The 15,223-nt window shown below is 38.9% G+C and overlaps 1 protein-coding gene across 2 annotated transcripts in view; it reads left to right on the plus strand.

The window, feature by feature from the left end:
• UVRAG (UV radiation resistance associated) overlaps positions 1-15,223 on the plus strand; it is an 86,858-nt gene that overhangs the window by 65,227 nt on the left and 6,408 nt on the right. The window contains exon 14 of one of the 2 annotated variants that reach the window (XM_059466036.1): positions 8,447-8,538. In XM_059466036.1, the coding sequence (XP_059322019.1) occupies positions 8,447-8,538 (92 nt within the window). Of the gene's footprint in view, positions 1-6,029; positions 6,580-8,446; positions 8,539-15,223 lie in introns of those variants that run through there. The other variant, XM_059466037.1, reaches the window with a different exon arrangement.

Here is a 15,223-nt window from a genome sequence, read left to right on the forward strand (position 1 = left end):
CTTTCATAGGTTAAACTGTTCATTCTGTACTCCTCAAATAAGAGGGCTTTCCATTTGATTTACAATCTATCTTTTTTTAGAAATCAGTCTCTTTTTTTCACTGACAGTAATGTAATAGATACCTGGAAAGCAGTTCAACTGAAATGCAAGATGTGGCTGGGAGCAGAGAATCCCCAAATTCTTCTTCCATTTAAGCTCTGTGTCATGGGCTGAATCACTTGCTCTTTGAGTAAAGCTTTCTTGAAGCCAAAGCCTTTTTACCTGAAAGAGCTGGGATCACAAACCTGGATGAATGAATAGCCAGGAACTCAATTTCACCTATTTTAAATAAGGGCTTTCCCAACACAACATGAAAGAGCAAATAACTGAAAGATTTTACAACAGCTAATGGAGCTCATTGTTTGCCCACTGAAATAATTCTGTGGGTTCCTTTCCTGTAACATATTAAGGTAGATAGTAGAGCTGGACTGATGTCATATGTGAAAATTACCTGGTTTTGGAGTGGATTTATTACAATGTGAAAGTAACAGAGAAGTGGAGGAGGAGCGTGTAGCACTATAACCCTAACCCTACATTTTCTCTGGTTTCCATCCAGGACAGGGTGGGAGAGTTCCCTGTACATACCTGGGTATTCCCTGAGAATATTGCCCTTCTGGTATCCATAGGTTCATATGTAGGTAAAAAGCAAACTTCAGGTATACAGATTACGTTTGAGGAGCTAAACACACACAGAAAATTTAATGTTGAAGATGGAGGCACAGATTACTTATCTTTCCCCTTTTGACTTTTGCATGTCTAACCTCTTGTTCTGTGCCTGATGTAATGATTTTTAATACAGAAGCTCAGCATGAAATAGGAAATAAGTGTACCCATTTCCTATAAACAGTGAACATCAATTTCCAGTGAACATCAATTAGTGATACTGAAGCCTTTTGAGAAGCTCTGACCTGAATCTGTAAAGGTTATGTGCTCTATAGTTTCATCTCATCAAGCTATAAATGCAGCAAGACTCCAGTAAACATGGTTTTAGTTATTTGAGTGCTTCACTGGGGAGTGGGGGAAACTTTTTGGAGGCTGGTAACTGCTCTATCTTCTAAATTGCCTTTTTAAATGTTCTTTTATGAAACAGTCATGGCATATGAGGTGTACCTTTATGGGCATGGGGGCCCATATATGTTGGTTTTTGTAACAAGCCCAATAACTGCTAAGTTTTACAGGAATACTTTACTTATATGAGTGGCTCCCAGCCTGTCTTTGACAATGGTTCCCCTTACTGGACACCAGACTGAAACCATGAAGGTTAATGTTTGAGACCTCTCTGGAGGGAGAATAAACTTCTCTTGTGTTTACTCTCAAGGAGAGTTTTATATATATTAGTGAGAGAGTTCTTGAGGAAATGCAGCTTTTTGGCTTAGCTAAATGTTCATTTCTACAGTGTACTCAAACAAATATTCTTGTTTCCTTATTTTGTTGAGGTCTATCTCCAGTAAACACTATTGCTGTGAAACCAAAATCCAATAGTAAATATTGCTGAAATTTTAAGAATAAGAAGAAAACTGCTTCATAAATGTTTGGTAGAATAGTAAAAGTTGCTGTGCATTTAGAATTGAGGCTGCTGCTGTCCTTGAATAAAGATCAAACTTCGTGTTTTGGTGAATGCAAGAGGAAGAAGCAGCTTAATGTAATTCCAGGACAAATCAAAGAAGGTAAAAGGGAAGTAGGTCTGTTATCAGATGAGAATATAGTTTCCCTGATCACTTCTGTATGTAGATTTCATGCATGAATTTCCCCTGCCTTTCAGATGAAAATGAATTAAAATTCTCCAGGCTGAGAGGAGAGGAAAGGAGACAGGCTGTTCTTGGGGCAGGAGGAACCAGTGGTGACAAAAAGTTTCCATCTCAATTTGATGCAGTTTGTGAGAGCTGAATCAGCCAGAGCTCTCTGAGGGACATTTTTCTCTTATGTAGAAATGAACATTTCTGAACTGTACTAGTGACTGTCTTGGTCCAGGGACTGTGTAGCATCTCCAGTGTTAGTTACCACTGTTACAGGTCAGAGTGAGACAGTGAGGGGCCCTCAACATCAAAAGGACACGGATCTGTTAGAGACAGTTCTGTGCAGGCCCCAGAGATGCTCCAAGGGCTGGAGCTCCTTTGCTCTGGAGAGTTGGGGATTCAGCCTGGAGAACAGAAGGCTCCAGGGGGATCTCAAAGCCCCTTCCAGTGCCTAAAGGGGCTCCAAGAGACCAGGGGAAGGACTGGAATGACAGGACAAGGAAGAATGTCTTCCCACTGCCAGAGGGCAGGTTTAGATGGGATATCGGGCAGAAATTCTTGGCTGTGAGAATGGTGAGACTCTGGCACAGGTTGTCCACAGAAGCTGTGGCTGCCCCACCCCTGGAAGTGCTCGAGGCCAGGCTGGACAGGTCTTGGAGCAACCTGGTCTGGTGGAAGGTATCTAGGCCCATGGTGGTGGGGCTAGGGCTGGATGACCTTAAAGTCCTTTCCAACCCAAACCATTCTAGGATTTTGTGATACCTGGAAATTATCTTATTGAAATCAGCATCTCCCTTGTAAATGTGGGACAAATCAGGTTAGTTCAGACTATGCATGCTTTTAAAATTACTGATTGTAATTACCCTTCAACGGTGTAGCATAAAATGCAGTTATCTCCTCTTAATGCTTTGGTTGCTGCTTGTGTTCCTTATTTGCTATTGCTATATCAAAATTGTGGTGGGAGTCTTTTAAGATGATTTTAGTGAAGGCTTTAGGCACGCTGGGTTGGCTTGTGGAATTTGAAAGAGTATGCTCAATGGATTAATGAAGGACATGGGTCCTCAAGGATATGGATGTAACTTGCTTTCTTGTTAGTTTAATTCTCTTGAATGAGTTGCAAAGTAAACATCTGCTTTTCAGGTGTAACTCTGGGAGATGGACACAGGCATATAAAGATAAGTCATATCTATTGAAATAGCTCTTATATTTGAGCACTTCTTGCTTGGATGAGGGCTGTCACTACTGTAGCAGTCCTCTGTTTGCTCCTTCTGTAAGCAAGATTGAGAACTTCAAGACTTGTTATAATCACAGCGGTTATTTTTCTTTTTTCAGCTCCTACTTCCCCAAGAATCTTAAAAAAGTTTTAAAAACCCGTTTGTTATGTTTACTTCCAAACTGTAATCGATGCTTACTAATAGTCTTTTGAAGTATCAAAAATGAAAATGATTTTTAGGTGCTTAGTTTGGAGGTACATTATCTAAAGAGCTGTTGATACCACAACATGTTTCAGTAATGTTGTAGCTTAAGGGTTTTTCAGTAAACCCACCTAGGCATTCAGACCTAGAACAACTAGCCAGATTCAATAAAACAAAGGCAAGCAAAAAATTTTATAATTGCTCCCAAAAGATATAAACACACACAACTGTTTATATAGCAGCAGGCCTTATTTCAGTGATCCCCCATAGTTGTTTATATAGCAACAGGCATTATAACAACGCTTCCCGTTTTCTTTATTGCAGTGCTTAGTAATCTGAATCTCTGCCAGTGTTCTGTTCTACTCTGACAAAGTCACCCAGGATCTTGTAAAACAATTAACTATGTCATTTTATTAAAACTTCTAAAACTTAATATTTCTGTTTGACATTCTTAATATTTCAGTGTTTGACATTCTCTGAAAACCTTGTGAAAAAGCTTGGCTTGTGACCAGCTCTGCAAATTTGATTGAAACAATAGTTTTGGTTCTATTTTTCTCTGTAGGTTTTCACATTTGTGGAGCAGATGTTTTTTTGAAATTCTTGATGCTATCAAGAGAAACTCCTCATATAGCTGAATATAATTCAAAATTGATTTTGACTGCCTTAATATTGCAAGATCTTTGCATAGTGTAATAGTGGGTTGAGTCCACCTGTTGTGTAGGTACAGGTACTGCTACAACATCAAGAACCAGTTGCCTGCAGTGGGGACTAAGGGAAGTCCAAAATACAGCGGATTTTGGCATAGACTTGAATATTATGCACAATATGTACTAAAGGGGCTGCTATTTTGAGCTTTAATAACATATTCTAGCTGTTAGACAGCTTCCACATAGCTTAAAACAAGATGAATATGGCTGGGGAAACAATGTGAGAAATGATGAACAGATGAGGTTAGAATTGGAGTCAGTTCTGCACTCCCCCCCAAAAAAGATAATTAAGCCCAGGTACTCTGTGGTTTCTGGCTGGAAGTACATGTATATGCTTGTATACCATTAGTCATGAAATACTGCTGCAAGAGTTAGGATAGGAAGTGGACAGTTGTTTTTTGCACATAAATGCAGGATATCATTGTTTTTCTTAAGAGCAGGCATATAGAGTGGCAAACCTCTTAATTTCAGTCTTGGGTGTAACCTGCAATTACCCAGTAATAGAAAGATAACTAAATGGTTTCTTTTAAAGCCTACTTGATTGAAAAACTTCAGTAGTCCTAATACTTCTTCTAGACTTTATAGGAAAGTAACTGAGCTTTTGCAGATTTGTATTTTAGTTAGTTAACAAATGATGTATCTCTACTGGTAGATTTGATGAATGAACATTTTGCTGTGGAATTGTTACCTTTAGGAAGTCAGTAAGATTTTCTGTTGCCTAACATGATTTTAGGTCATGATTTTTAAGTCTAACAGTCCAGTTGATGAATTGAATCCTTGGAAGCTGTTTGGTTGGCTCAGATTGGAGCTGTTCACTGCTGGTTCACTCATTTACCTTCCAGTGTAAGTTCAGACCATTGCAGAGAAGGAAATACAGGTAGAAACTGGAGGAGCTGAATAGTATTTTTTCTCATCTTAGGGTGTAAAATAATTGTGCCTATTTTGTTACAAATTAACTTCAGTTTGTCATGCCTCACCTACAGCTAATGCTGTGGTTTTGTTGGTATTAGTTTTTAAAGGAAACTTAGTCTTTAAACACTATCTTAGAAAGCTGATACAGGTTTTTAAAGAATAAATCTACCTTTTGCTCTGAGAACCACTGTTTTAAATGCAGCTTATTTTACCATTTATGGTTTTCTGTGATGTTGGAATATATAGGTATAATAGAAAATACCCACTGCTATGATTAGGTGGTTTTCTGTAGAGAAGTTGGCCTTGAAGTAAATGTATTATCCTATTCCTTGAGATTTCTTGTACAGATAATTCTTTAAATTCTTCTGCCTTGAACTGTTCATAAAATATGATAGATCTTGTCTCCTATACCTTGTTTCTGTGGAGTAATTGTTGTTAGTAACAAACATGAGAGCAGCACTTGGGAAAACAAAGCTGTGCATAGGAGCTAAATATTGGTGTAGAAATCAGAATTAATATTTTATCACTAGAACATCATTAATGATTTACACAAAGTTCTGTGGAGAATACATGGTGTTCTATGTGAACACAAATCTGGGACATCTCTTCACTCCAATTAGAATAGGCACATTTTTTTGGATGGCTGGGTCTGTAATATCCTGAATCAGATCTCTAAAATCTTGAATAAAATGCTGCTTTTGAAAATTATTTTGAAAATTATTGCAGTAGAAACTTAGTGTGGAGATGGGTGACTTTTAATAGTGACAATTGAAATTTGAACAGTTTCTTAGGAGAATCAAGGCAGCACATGGTTACCTCTGTCTGCTCTTGTTTTCCTGCCCTCTTAATTCTTATGAGCAAAGCAGCTTTTCCCTACATTTTTCTCTTTTTAAAATTGATTTTGATGTTAAGAAGTACTTGTGTGAATCCTACAAGTCACAGGGACTCATAGAATGGTTTGGACTAGAGCAGACCTTAAAGATCATCCAATTCCACCCTCCTGCCATGGGCAGGGAAATCCCCTCTAGATCAGGTTGCTCCAGGCCCTATCCAGCCTGGCCTTGGAGCCCCATCCTTCCAAACCTGAGGCAGCCCCAGCTTCTCTGTGCAGCCCATGCCAGGGCCTTGCCACCCTCACAGCCAAGAATTTCTTCCCAGTATTCCATCTAACCGTGCCCTCTGTTAGTTTGAAGTCATTTCCCCTTGTCCTGTCATTTCAGGTCCTTGTCCAAAGTCCCTCTCCAGCTCTCCCAGCCTGTCTTCAGAGCAGAGGTGCTCCAGCAGCCCTTGGTGTATCTCCATGGCCTCCTCTGGATTCAGTCCTTATGAATGTTGTTCAGTGCCTTACTGTTTGTTGGATGAGGTGGTTAACTAGCCCTGCATGTGTGGTGTTGGATGTTTAAAAAATTAAACTTAAGGGAAGGTGTATAAGAAATGCCTTATGGATTGGGGAAAAAGACAGTCCTTACTAATATTTGTTATTTTACATTGTCAGAGGTTAAGGAGAGGAGGAAGAGGAATTCTGATCTTTTAAGTAAAAGAAGTTGTTTTTAAGCTCCTTCCACCTCCTCGTTTGCATTTGTTTGTTGTTGTACCTGTAGTGGCCTGCATAATGCAGCAAAGCAGAGATTTCTTTGTTAGGATATGTGAGACCACTACAGAATTGTGCCAAGCAGGAGTTAACCTTTGCTACATTCATGTGGTGATAATTTTGAATCCAGACTAAAACCCAATTCATCAGCTGGTTTTTGAATGTTTTTTTCTGTTCCTAGAAGGCAGATAAGTTTTTCAGTGATTTCTGCATTTGTAAATACATCAGCAGCAGCTTGTATTAATGCAGACACAAGGCAGTATTGCTTTGCTTTTAATCAATTACAAAGCCAAATAGTATGCAGTTTATGAAGCCAAATAATAACTTTTTCTAGGGGTTTCATGAAACTTGCATCCTAACTTTACTTAATATACATCTCTACTTTGGAAATATGAAAATTTTAGTAGAAGCAGTGGTTTTGCTCATATTTGGATACTGGAGTCTCCCATGAATTCTTCTAATCTTGGCTGTTGAAGAGATCCCTTAATCCACCTTATTTTTGTGCTCTGAAACCTTAAAATGGAAGAATGACTATAAAAAGGGGTATTCCATGAACTTTTCGTTGTTGGAGGAGAAACAAATGTAAAGTTTTTGAGTTGGTGGGTTTTTTCTTCTTTATTTCTTTTGCTCCAAGCTAATTCTCCAGTTAACAAATTCCACTATAATCCCATCAGGAGAATGTGGTGATGGTTTTGTAATTTATATTGTATGGTTGTCTTAATCCAGGTTCTGTCATTGTAGCAGAAAATATGAGCCCAAGCCCACCATATGATTTGGCTTTGTCCATATGGAAATAATAAACTGTAATAAATGGCCAGCTGTTGTACAATACAGTACTGAGGGTGATTTTCTTCCAAAGTAATTATTCTTTCTGAAACTCAGACAAGCACAAAAATGATTCCCAATTTCAAGAGTCTTTTTCTCTGCAAAACTGATTGTTTGGGAGAAGTCAAAAATTTTTGAAACCTATGATACTTTCCTGCATCTTGCTGTCAGGAATTGTGGAAACAGGTGTGTGATTCTAAACAAAAGAAATTTAACTTTGAATGAGACTGTTCATGTTTCAGCAAGTAGCTCTATCAGCACTAAATTTGTGCAGCTCCTGTGTGTGCCTGTGTTGGAGTCCAGCAGAGACTTCTATAGTGTGTTAATGTATGCTGAGAACTGCTTATTAAATTGGTAGTGCATCATTCTAGCAGCCTTAGAGTTACTGGAATGTAGGGTGTTTGGTCTTTTTTCATATTTTAACTACACAAGGGATACATTTGTCTGCAAAATTTCCCTGAAATTTTGAGATTCAAACTTGAAAGACAAGACTTTTTCCCTTCCATGTGTTGTTTTCTTCAGAGGTATTTTTAATTTGTTAAACACAGAGTTTAAAATTCTCACCAGTGACAGTTATGTCATGTGGACGACCTAAGAACAACTCGTAGGAGTCAATATTCAGGTTAAAGTATGTCAGTGTTTAAAGCCTTTCCCTTTGCTAAGTAGCATCTTAGTGAAGTGATTTGGGTGCTGGATTTAATTATGATACTGATAACAGGTGTTTAAATGCTGATGTGAACTGTGTAAAGATCACAGATATTGATCAGCTGTGTCACAATATGTATTTTTACTCATTGATGTTACTGTAATAATTCCATTACTGATTCCAGTATACACTGATACACTCAGACGGACAGGTACACACAAATTAATATTTGGAATTCATGAATACAGAACATGTGATGAAATTTGGTGTCTTCCCATAATGGTTGTGTTTTTATTGAGCTGTAAACCTGCTCTCCTGTTGCAGATACTAAATGGAGAAAGTGTAAGGAGATTTAAGAGTGAGGTTGACTGATTATTTTGTCCCTGTTCTTGGATGGGTTTCCTAATACATGTAGTAAATAGACCATTTTCTTAAGGGAAATATATATCTTGGAACTGCTGGATAATCATCCTAAACTTTCTAAAAACCTAGTGACTTAACTGACCATGATGTTGTATTCTTTGGCATTTGGAAAGCTGTGCTAATTTTAGGAATTGTTTTTTCTGGTTTTGTAGCTTAGATACCAGCATGGGCTGAGTACTCCAGATCTAAGGCAAACTCTTCCTAACCTGAAAAACTTCATGGAGCTTGGACTGATGGTTAGGTGGTAAGTATTTTTTGTACTTTATTAGAAAGAGGTGGGTACTACAAAAAAATTGAAGGTAAGGATTTGTCTCAAACAAGCAGCTCCTCTTCACAAGTTGAGAATTCTAGGTGAGATTATGACCTTCCCAAAATACAGACTCTGTAACTGTCCACAACTTTCTACTGTTTTCTTAACGCTCTTACAAGTTCTTCCATATGATGGGCCCACAACCCTTCTCAGAGGTTGATGTAGCAAGGGAATCCTGTTTGAAAAAACAATGTTCTTCACTAGAGGGAGGTGAATTAATTGTTGTCATAAGACTATTTAATTTTGGTAGCAGGTGCACCTTCTGTACCAAACTGATCAAGTAAACAAGTCGTAGCCTGGGCAGTCCCTGACTGTAATTCAAGTGAGCTGCACAGGAATCTAAAAGATAAGCAGCACAACCTCTCTGTAATATAATTGCTGCTAATGAAAATAGCTGTTGCATGTTCACTGTTGTTGCTAAATGAGAAGCTACATTAATAAATAACTGAAGGTTATAGTATCTCCCACAGAAATCCCATGTACTTCTGTTCTGATTCACTCTGGAGGATTAAGACTCATCTTCTTCCACTGTCTGCAGAAAATCAAATCAGACAGGTTTCTGTGTTCTAAGGCTTAAGTTAGTTTAGGTTTATCTTGCAGCAGTTGTTTGAGCAGGAGGCTTAACCAGTTTTCCTTAAACTGAGGTGAACTTCATTAAATGTGAAGAACAGTTTACTACCCAATGGATTTCAACAAGTGATGGTTTGTATTCACATGGTTTTAATTTATGCTCTTTGAATTGCGTGCACTCATGCAGTCTCTGGATTTAAGCAATTGTTTTGTCCTGCATTCTCATCTAATCATAGAATTATAGAATGGTATTGTTTTCCTGCCTTCTTAACTCTCATGAGCAAAGCAGTTTCTTCTCCCTACATTCTCCTCTTTTTAAAATTGATTTTGATGTTGAAAAGTACTTGTGTGAATCCTACTGTAACAGGTCGCAGGGAATCATAGAATGGTTTGGGCTGGAAGGACCTTAAAGATCATCCAGTTCCCACACCTTGCCATGGGCAGGGACACCTCCCAGTAGATCAAGTTGCTCCAACCCCATCCAACCTGGCCTTGAACATATCCAGGGATGGGGCAGCCACAGCTTCTCTGGGCAACCTGTGCCAGGGCCTCGCCACCCTCACAGAGAAAATTTTTTTCCCAATATTACATCTAACCCTTCCCTCTGGCAGTGGAAGGCCATTCCCTCTTGTCCTGTCATTCTAGGCTCTTGTCCAAAGTCCCTCTCCAGCTCCCATGGAGCCTCTTCAGCCACTGGCAGGAGCTTTAAAGTATCTGGAGCCTTCTCTTCTCCCAGGCTGAACACCCTCACCTCCAGGTTGCTGTTTGGAGTCTTGGCAAGGGAAAACAAATATAGGAGTAGGAAAAGTTTCCTCTTTCAGCAATACTGTAAAAAGTGTTGCCTGATGGAAATTCAGCTCAGCTAACAGAGGAAGTAAATAGGTCCTGAGAAAAGGAAGCTCAGCCCCTTGTGCAGTTTTATTCTGTAAGTAATTTCAGACACAGCTGAAAAGATTCTCCCTGCTTTTGTTTTTTCTGTAGCAAGAAAAGCCTTCTTCATTAGGAAAATATCACTGTGAGTCTTCGTGTGGTATCCCTCACAGTAGTATAAAAATCCTCAGATAATGTGTGATACCCTTAGAAAATTTGAAAATGAAGGGCCAGACTGTGATATCTGTAGCACTTCTCTCTGCTCATCAGTAGAGTGGGAGGGGTGCAGGTCATGGCTGTCTACTACAGTCTTGAATAAACAGAAGTGGGTTGACACTGGAACATATGAAATGGGAATTATTTTCAGTGTGGATACCTGTTCTTCCCTTCTGGCATGTGCTGTCTCTGAGGAACTGATCTGGAAACTTTAGTTATGCTTCGGAGCTTTTGCCACCATACAATCCTGTTGTTTTTTATAGGTGATGCACAATCATTAATAAAAGAAAGCAGTTTTTTTTTTTTGGCTGGATAATATTTCCATGTAGGAATATTAAGCATAATTCTTCTTGAGTATTCCATTCCCTTCTCCCCATGGTGTCTATGCCTCATTTCCTTCTCATGTCCAGAAGTTGTTAATTTTTAACTTATTTCTTTTTTAAACTGATGATTCCAATCAATGCTTCTTAATGCTTCCTAATAATATAAATGGAAATGAGGCTTTACAGGTAGTCTGTCTTGAGGGGAAAACTGGCTAGACTTTCATAATTGGGCAGAATACAGATGTCCACTGTCCTGTGGATAATACCTGACTACGAACATTGAAACAAGCAGACAAGCCTCTAGCTGTTAAAATGAATATTTGAAAGAATTTTTTGTTTTCAGGTTACTGTGAGTCATCTGATACTCTCTGACAAGCTGTAGTCAGTAAAATATTTCCAGGTTATTCTTTGTTTGCAGGATAAGAGCAGAGAGACAAGAGGTTTTCTTATCCACATACTCACTTGCACTGCCTGATTTGTTTGGTTCTCTTGCTGATCTTCAGTTTCCTTTCTGAGCACTCTAGCTGGGTTTTTCTGAATTTAAGTTCTGTCACCACCATAATCATTACCATTTTAGATTAAAAGTAAGCCCAAAAAATGCTCCATGGCTTTTGTAGAAGAGCTCACTTATTTCATACATCCATCAGAGCAAATTTGGCTGTAAAGTGTCTCCCTCAATCTTCTGTGAGTTCCCCTTTTTTGCTTTGAGCTCTGGGCTAGCCTTTGGCCCTTTGGAAGGTCTGCAGAGTCTAGTGTTTGTCCATCAAGGTTTAGTGGCTGGTTCCCTGAGCCTGGTGAGATTTGTGTTGTCTTGGTTTCTCAGGCATTACATTTAAATGATTAATAAATGTTTTCACATCCCAATTTATGTGATTTATTGCAGCAAGCTTGCAGATCTGCAAGCTCTGCTTCCATCTTCATACCTCTCCTGGTACCAATATTCTGCTGTGTTTACTTTTGTCCCCCAAATCTTTTCTGTTTCCTTTGGGAAATACTTCTCTCTGTTTCCAGCTTTTTAGTCTTGGAGTTTTACTGGCTTCCAGAAAAGTAGCTCAGTTTTTCAGGTTAGCTTTTGTGGATGCAAAAGGCCCTATGCAGATTTTGTCTTAAATCCTTTTTCTTGTTAGCAGGCAGTTTATACCAGCATTTGAGACAGAATCATAGAAAGGTTTGGATTGGGAAGGACCTTAGAGGCATGTTGTTCCACTCCCCAGCCAAGGGCAGGACACCTTGCACTAGACCAGACTGCTCCAAGTCCTGTCCAGCCTGGCCTTCAACACTTCCAGGGATGGGGCAGCCAGACTTCTGTGGGCAACCTGTGCCAGAGCCTCACCATCCTCACAGCCAAGAATTTCTTCCTAATCTCTAATCTAAATCTCTTCTCTTTTAGTTTAAAACCGTCCCCCCTTGTCCTATCCCTCTCTGCCTCTTTTAAAAAGTTGCTCTCCCTGTTTCTCATAAGTCCCCTTCAAATCCCCATTTTCGTGTAGTCTGTCCATTTTTAACATTTTTAATTAAAATAATTGTATTTATTTTTGCACGTTCAGATTTACCTTTCCCAAGTTTAGGCTCTTTAGATTATAGTTGCATTAAATCAAAAGACTCTGACTCATTTTCTCTCCTATTCTTCAGCTTTTTTCCTTTTTTTTCACTTTGTAACTTATGAGGGATAGTATTTGTGATTAACAGAAAGCAAAGAACATGCTGCAAACTTGAGCAGACTAGCAAGAAGATTTTTTCTTAGCAAGTAGACAGTAGACTTATCTAAATACACTATACCCCTTTTGAGTGGCTTGTCTGTAGGCAGGGAGATGCCCTTTTGAGGTGCATTTAAAAGTTTTCCTCAAAAATACTTGGGTGCCAAGGCTTAAATTTGTGTTTTGAGGCTGTGTCTTGATTAATATACTGCTAGAATCAAGAGGAGCCCAAAACTTCTTAGTTATGAAAACTCTGATGGCTTGATTTATGAAGATTTCATTTTTTAAAAATGTGTTGCCAAATTTCTTTGCTGCCAAAAGATGCACTTTCATCTTAACCTCATATTGGCAGCCTTCCTATTGCTATTGTACATTATTTTACCAGTAATCTCTAAGAAGGTGAGAAACTATCATAAGCTTCTTTTTAGCACAGTCGACATGATATTGGCTCTGAACTGCTCGTGGAGCTTCAAGCATTTCAGATAGCTATAAACCAACTAAAACACCTTCATTTACTGTTCTTACTGCCATGAGGCCATAGTTTACAACACAAAAAGATCAAATGGTGTTTAGGTTTTTGTGGGTTTTTTAAAGAATTCTCATAGCAAAGAGCTGTAGCTGTGGGTTTTGGCTTTTGGCCAGGCAATCAAAATTTAGTATTTTGTCCAGCTGTGATCCAGTAATGTTCCTCACAGGAAACATTTTGTGTGGAGGAAAAGATACATATTTGAGCCTGTAAATGGTATTTTGTCCCTCATATTGCTTTACAGTTTCTCTGAGCCACTTGCAGACAGATTGAATAATCACAAGTGAGTCTGACCGAAGAAACATTTTATCAAAACTGCAATCAGAATGTGTTCACTAAGAAAATAATTTCAGAAATGTTTGTGTCTTACTTTAGTCACTTTATCTCACTTGTTTACAGTGGGGAGTCTGTGTCTTCCACCTTAAGGCTAAGAATGCTCAAAGTGACTACTTGGAACTAGTGAAAATTAGTATTTTGGGAGAAAATAGCTACTTTGTCATTTTGCTGCCAGAAAAACTTAGAGCTGAAGTCAGACTGTTAGAATTGGCTTTTGAGATTTGGATACAATTGAAACGTTGAAATTGGTGACCTGAGGCTTCTCATTGCCTTTTTTTTTTTTTTTATAATTTAGAAATCCTGCTTTCTGACAGGAACTGTACATTCCCATATGCGTAACCAGTTATAGTGTCATCCACTAGACTAAAAGTCATCAGGCCCTAATGACAGTTAATCAAATCAGTTTTTAATCTCCACAAGTCACAGGCCATTCTTCTTGGACAGATGTCCACACCTGTTTGGTGTCTCAGGAGACCAACCAAGGGATTGTTTCTGGAAGCTGAATCAGCCCAACCAGCAATTCAGCTCAAGGCTGTGCCTTAGAGTAAAGGGCTGTGCTCCTACAAGCCAAACCCTTCTCACTGGGGACAATACCTCACAGTATTAAAGTGTGTGAGTAACTGGATGAAAGTTTTCTAAAATTATTCTCTTTCATATACTTTTATGAATATTACATAAAATAATTTTAAAATATTACATTTACAATATTTTTATTAATTTCATGAGCTGTGAAGCTCAAAGGACAATGGACAATGTCTTTAAACTGATGGAGAGTGGGTTTAGTTTAGAAATTAGGAAGCAATTCTTCCCTGTGAAGGTGGGGAAGCCTGTGTTCAAGGCTGGGTTGGATGGCGCTTGGAGCAACTTGGTCTAGTGGAAGGTGTCCCTGCCCATGGCAGGGGGATTAGAACTAGATGGTCTTGAAAGTTGGTTTCAAACCAGACCCTTCTGGGATTCTTTCTCTGGACTTTACCTTGATATCAATGCTGTGAATTCTAGTAACAGTACTGCCTCAAGGAAAACACAAATGGAATAGACACCCTCCATCAGCTGCTTGTTTTCATAGGTATTAATAGCAGCCTTGTATTTTTTTTGTTTTTTTGAGCTCTGTGCCTCTGTCTAAACATTACTTCTGAACTAAAACCTCTACATGACTTCCCATGCTCACCTGGAGGGAGGTGATAGCACAGGAAAAAACATTTAATCCACATAAGTCATTATGGATTTATTTTACTTGCCTGCAGACTATGTCCATTATTCTGCTTAAAGGAGAGCTATTTATCTTCTCATGTTTGCCTTGTAGACACTTCTCACTTAGCCTGAGCTTGTTGCCTAGGTTGCCCCTGTGATCAAGAAAAGGCATCCAGGGAAGATGACTTTCCCAGTGATCATAACTGGCTCTCAAATAGGGGATTAACACTCTTGCCTCATTTTTCCTCTCCAGTGACTGTGGAACTCTTCAATGGCTGATTTCCAAAACCCTTTATACATATTTACTTCTATCTAGATGCCTTAGATAATATTTGATAAGCAGACAAACCGTACTATTGACTTCATTCCTCCATTCTCAGATTTGGGATGTTATCCCTGTATTTATTCCTGACTGAAGCTCAACACATCTTATTCATATTTATTGGTAGCAATGGGCAGAGTTCTGAACGCTGCTCCCATATTTCTCCAGCAGTTTAAAACCTGGTTTTGAAGCCTTAAAGTCCATTTCAGTGCATGTCAACCAAGGAATCTAAAAAAAAAAGAAAAAAGAAACCAGAGTAAACCTTCATAACACTTCTCCTATCCCCCCCACACCTTCTTTTCTCTCCCACTGACAATGTAAAGAGACAAAACCTGAGACTTTCAGTCAGTGTGCCACCTCTTCTTCAGTTCTCTTAGGGATAGGAGTCTCTCTTGCCATGCCATGGAGACTTCTCCACAAGAAACAGTTGTCTTTGGCTTTAAGGTCACAGTGAATCAGCCCCCAAGTAAAGGAAAATCTCTTTGCAGTGTGAAAGTCTCTCCCATGCCTTGCAGTTTTCCCACAGCTGCTTTCATGGGCCATGTCAACTTATGGGGTACTAAGGATG

This window comes from Ammospiza nelsoni, chromosome 2 (assembly GCF_027579445.1).
Source record: "Ammospiza nelsoni isolate bAmmNel1 chromosome 2, bAmmNel1.pri, whole genome shotgun sequence".
Taxonomy (NCBI): Eukaryota; Metazoa; Chordata; class Aves; order Passeriformes; family Passerellidae; genus Ammospiza; species Ammospiza nelsoni.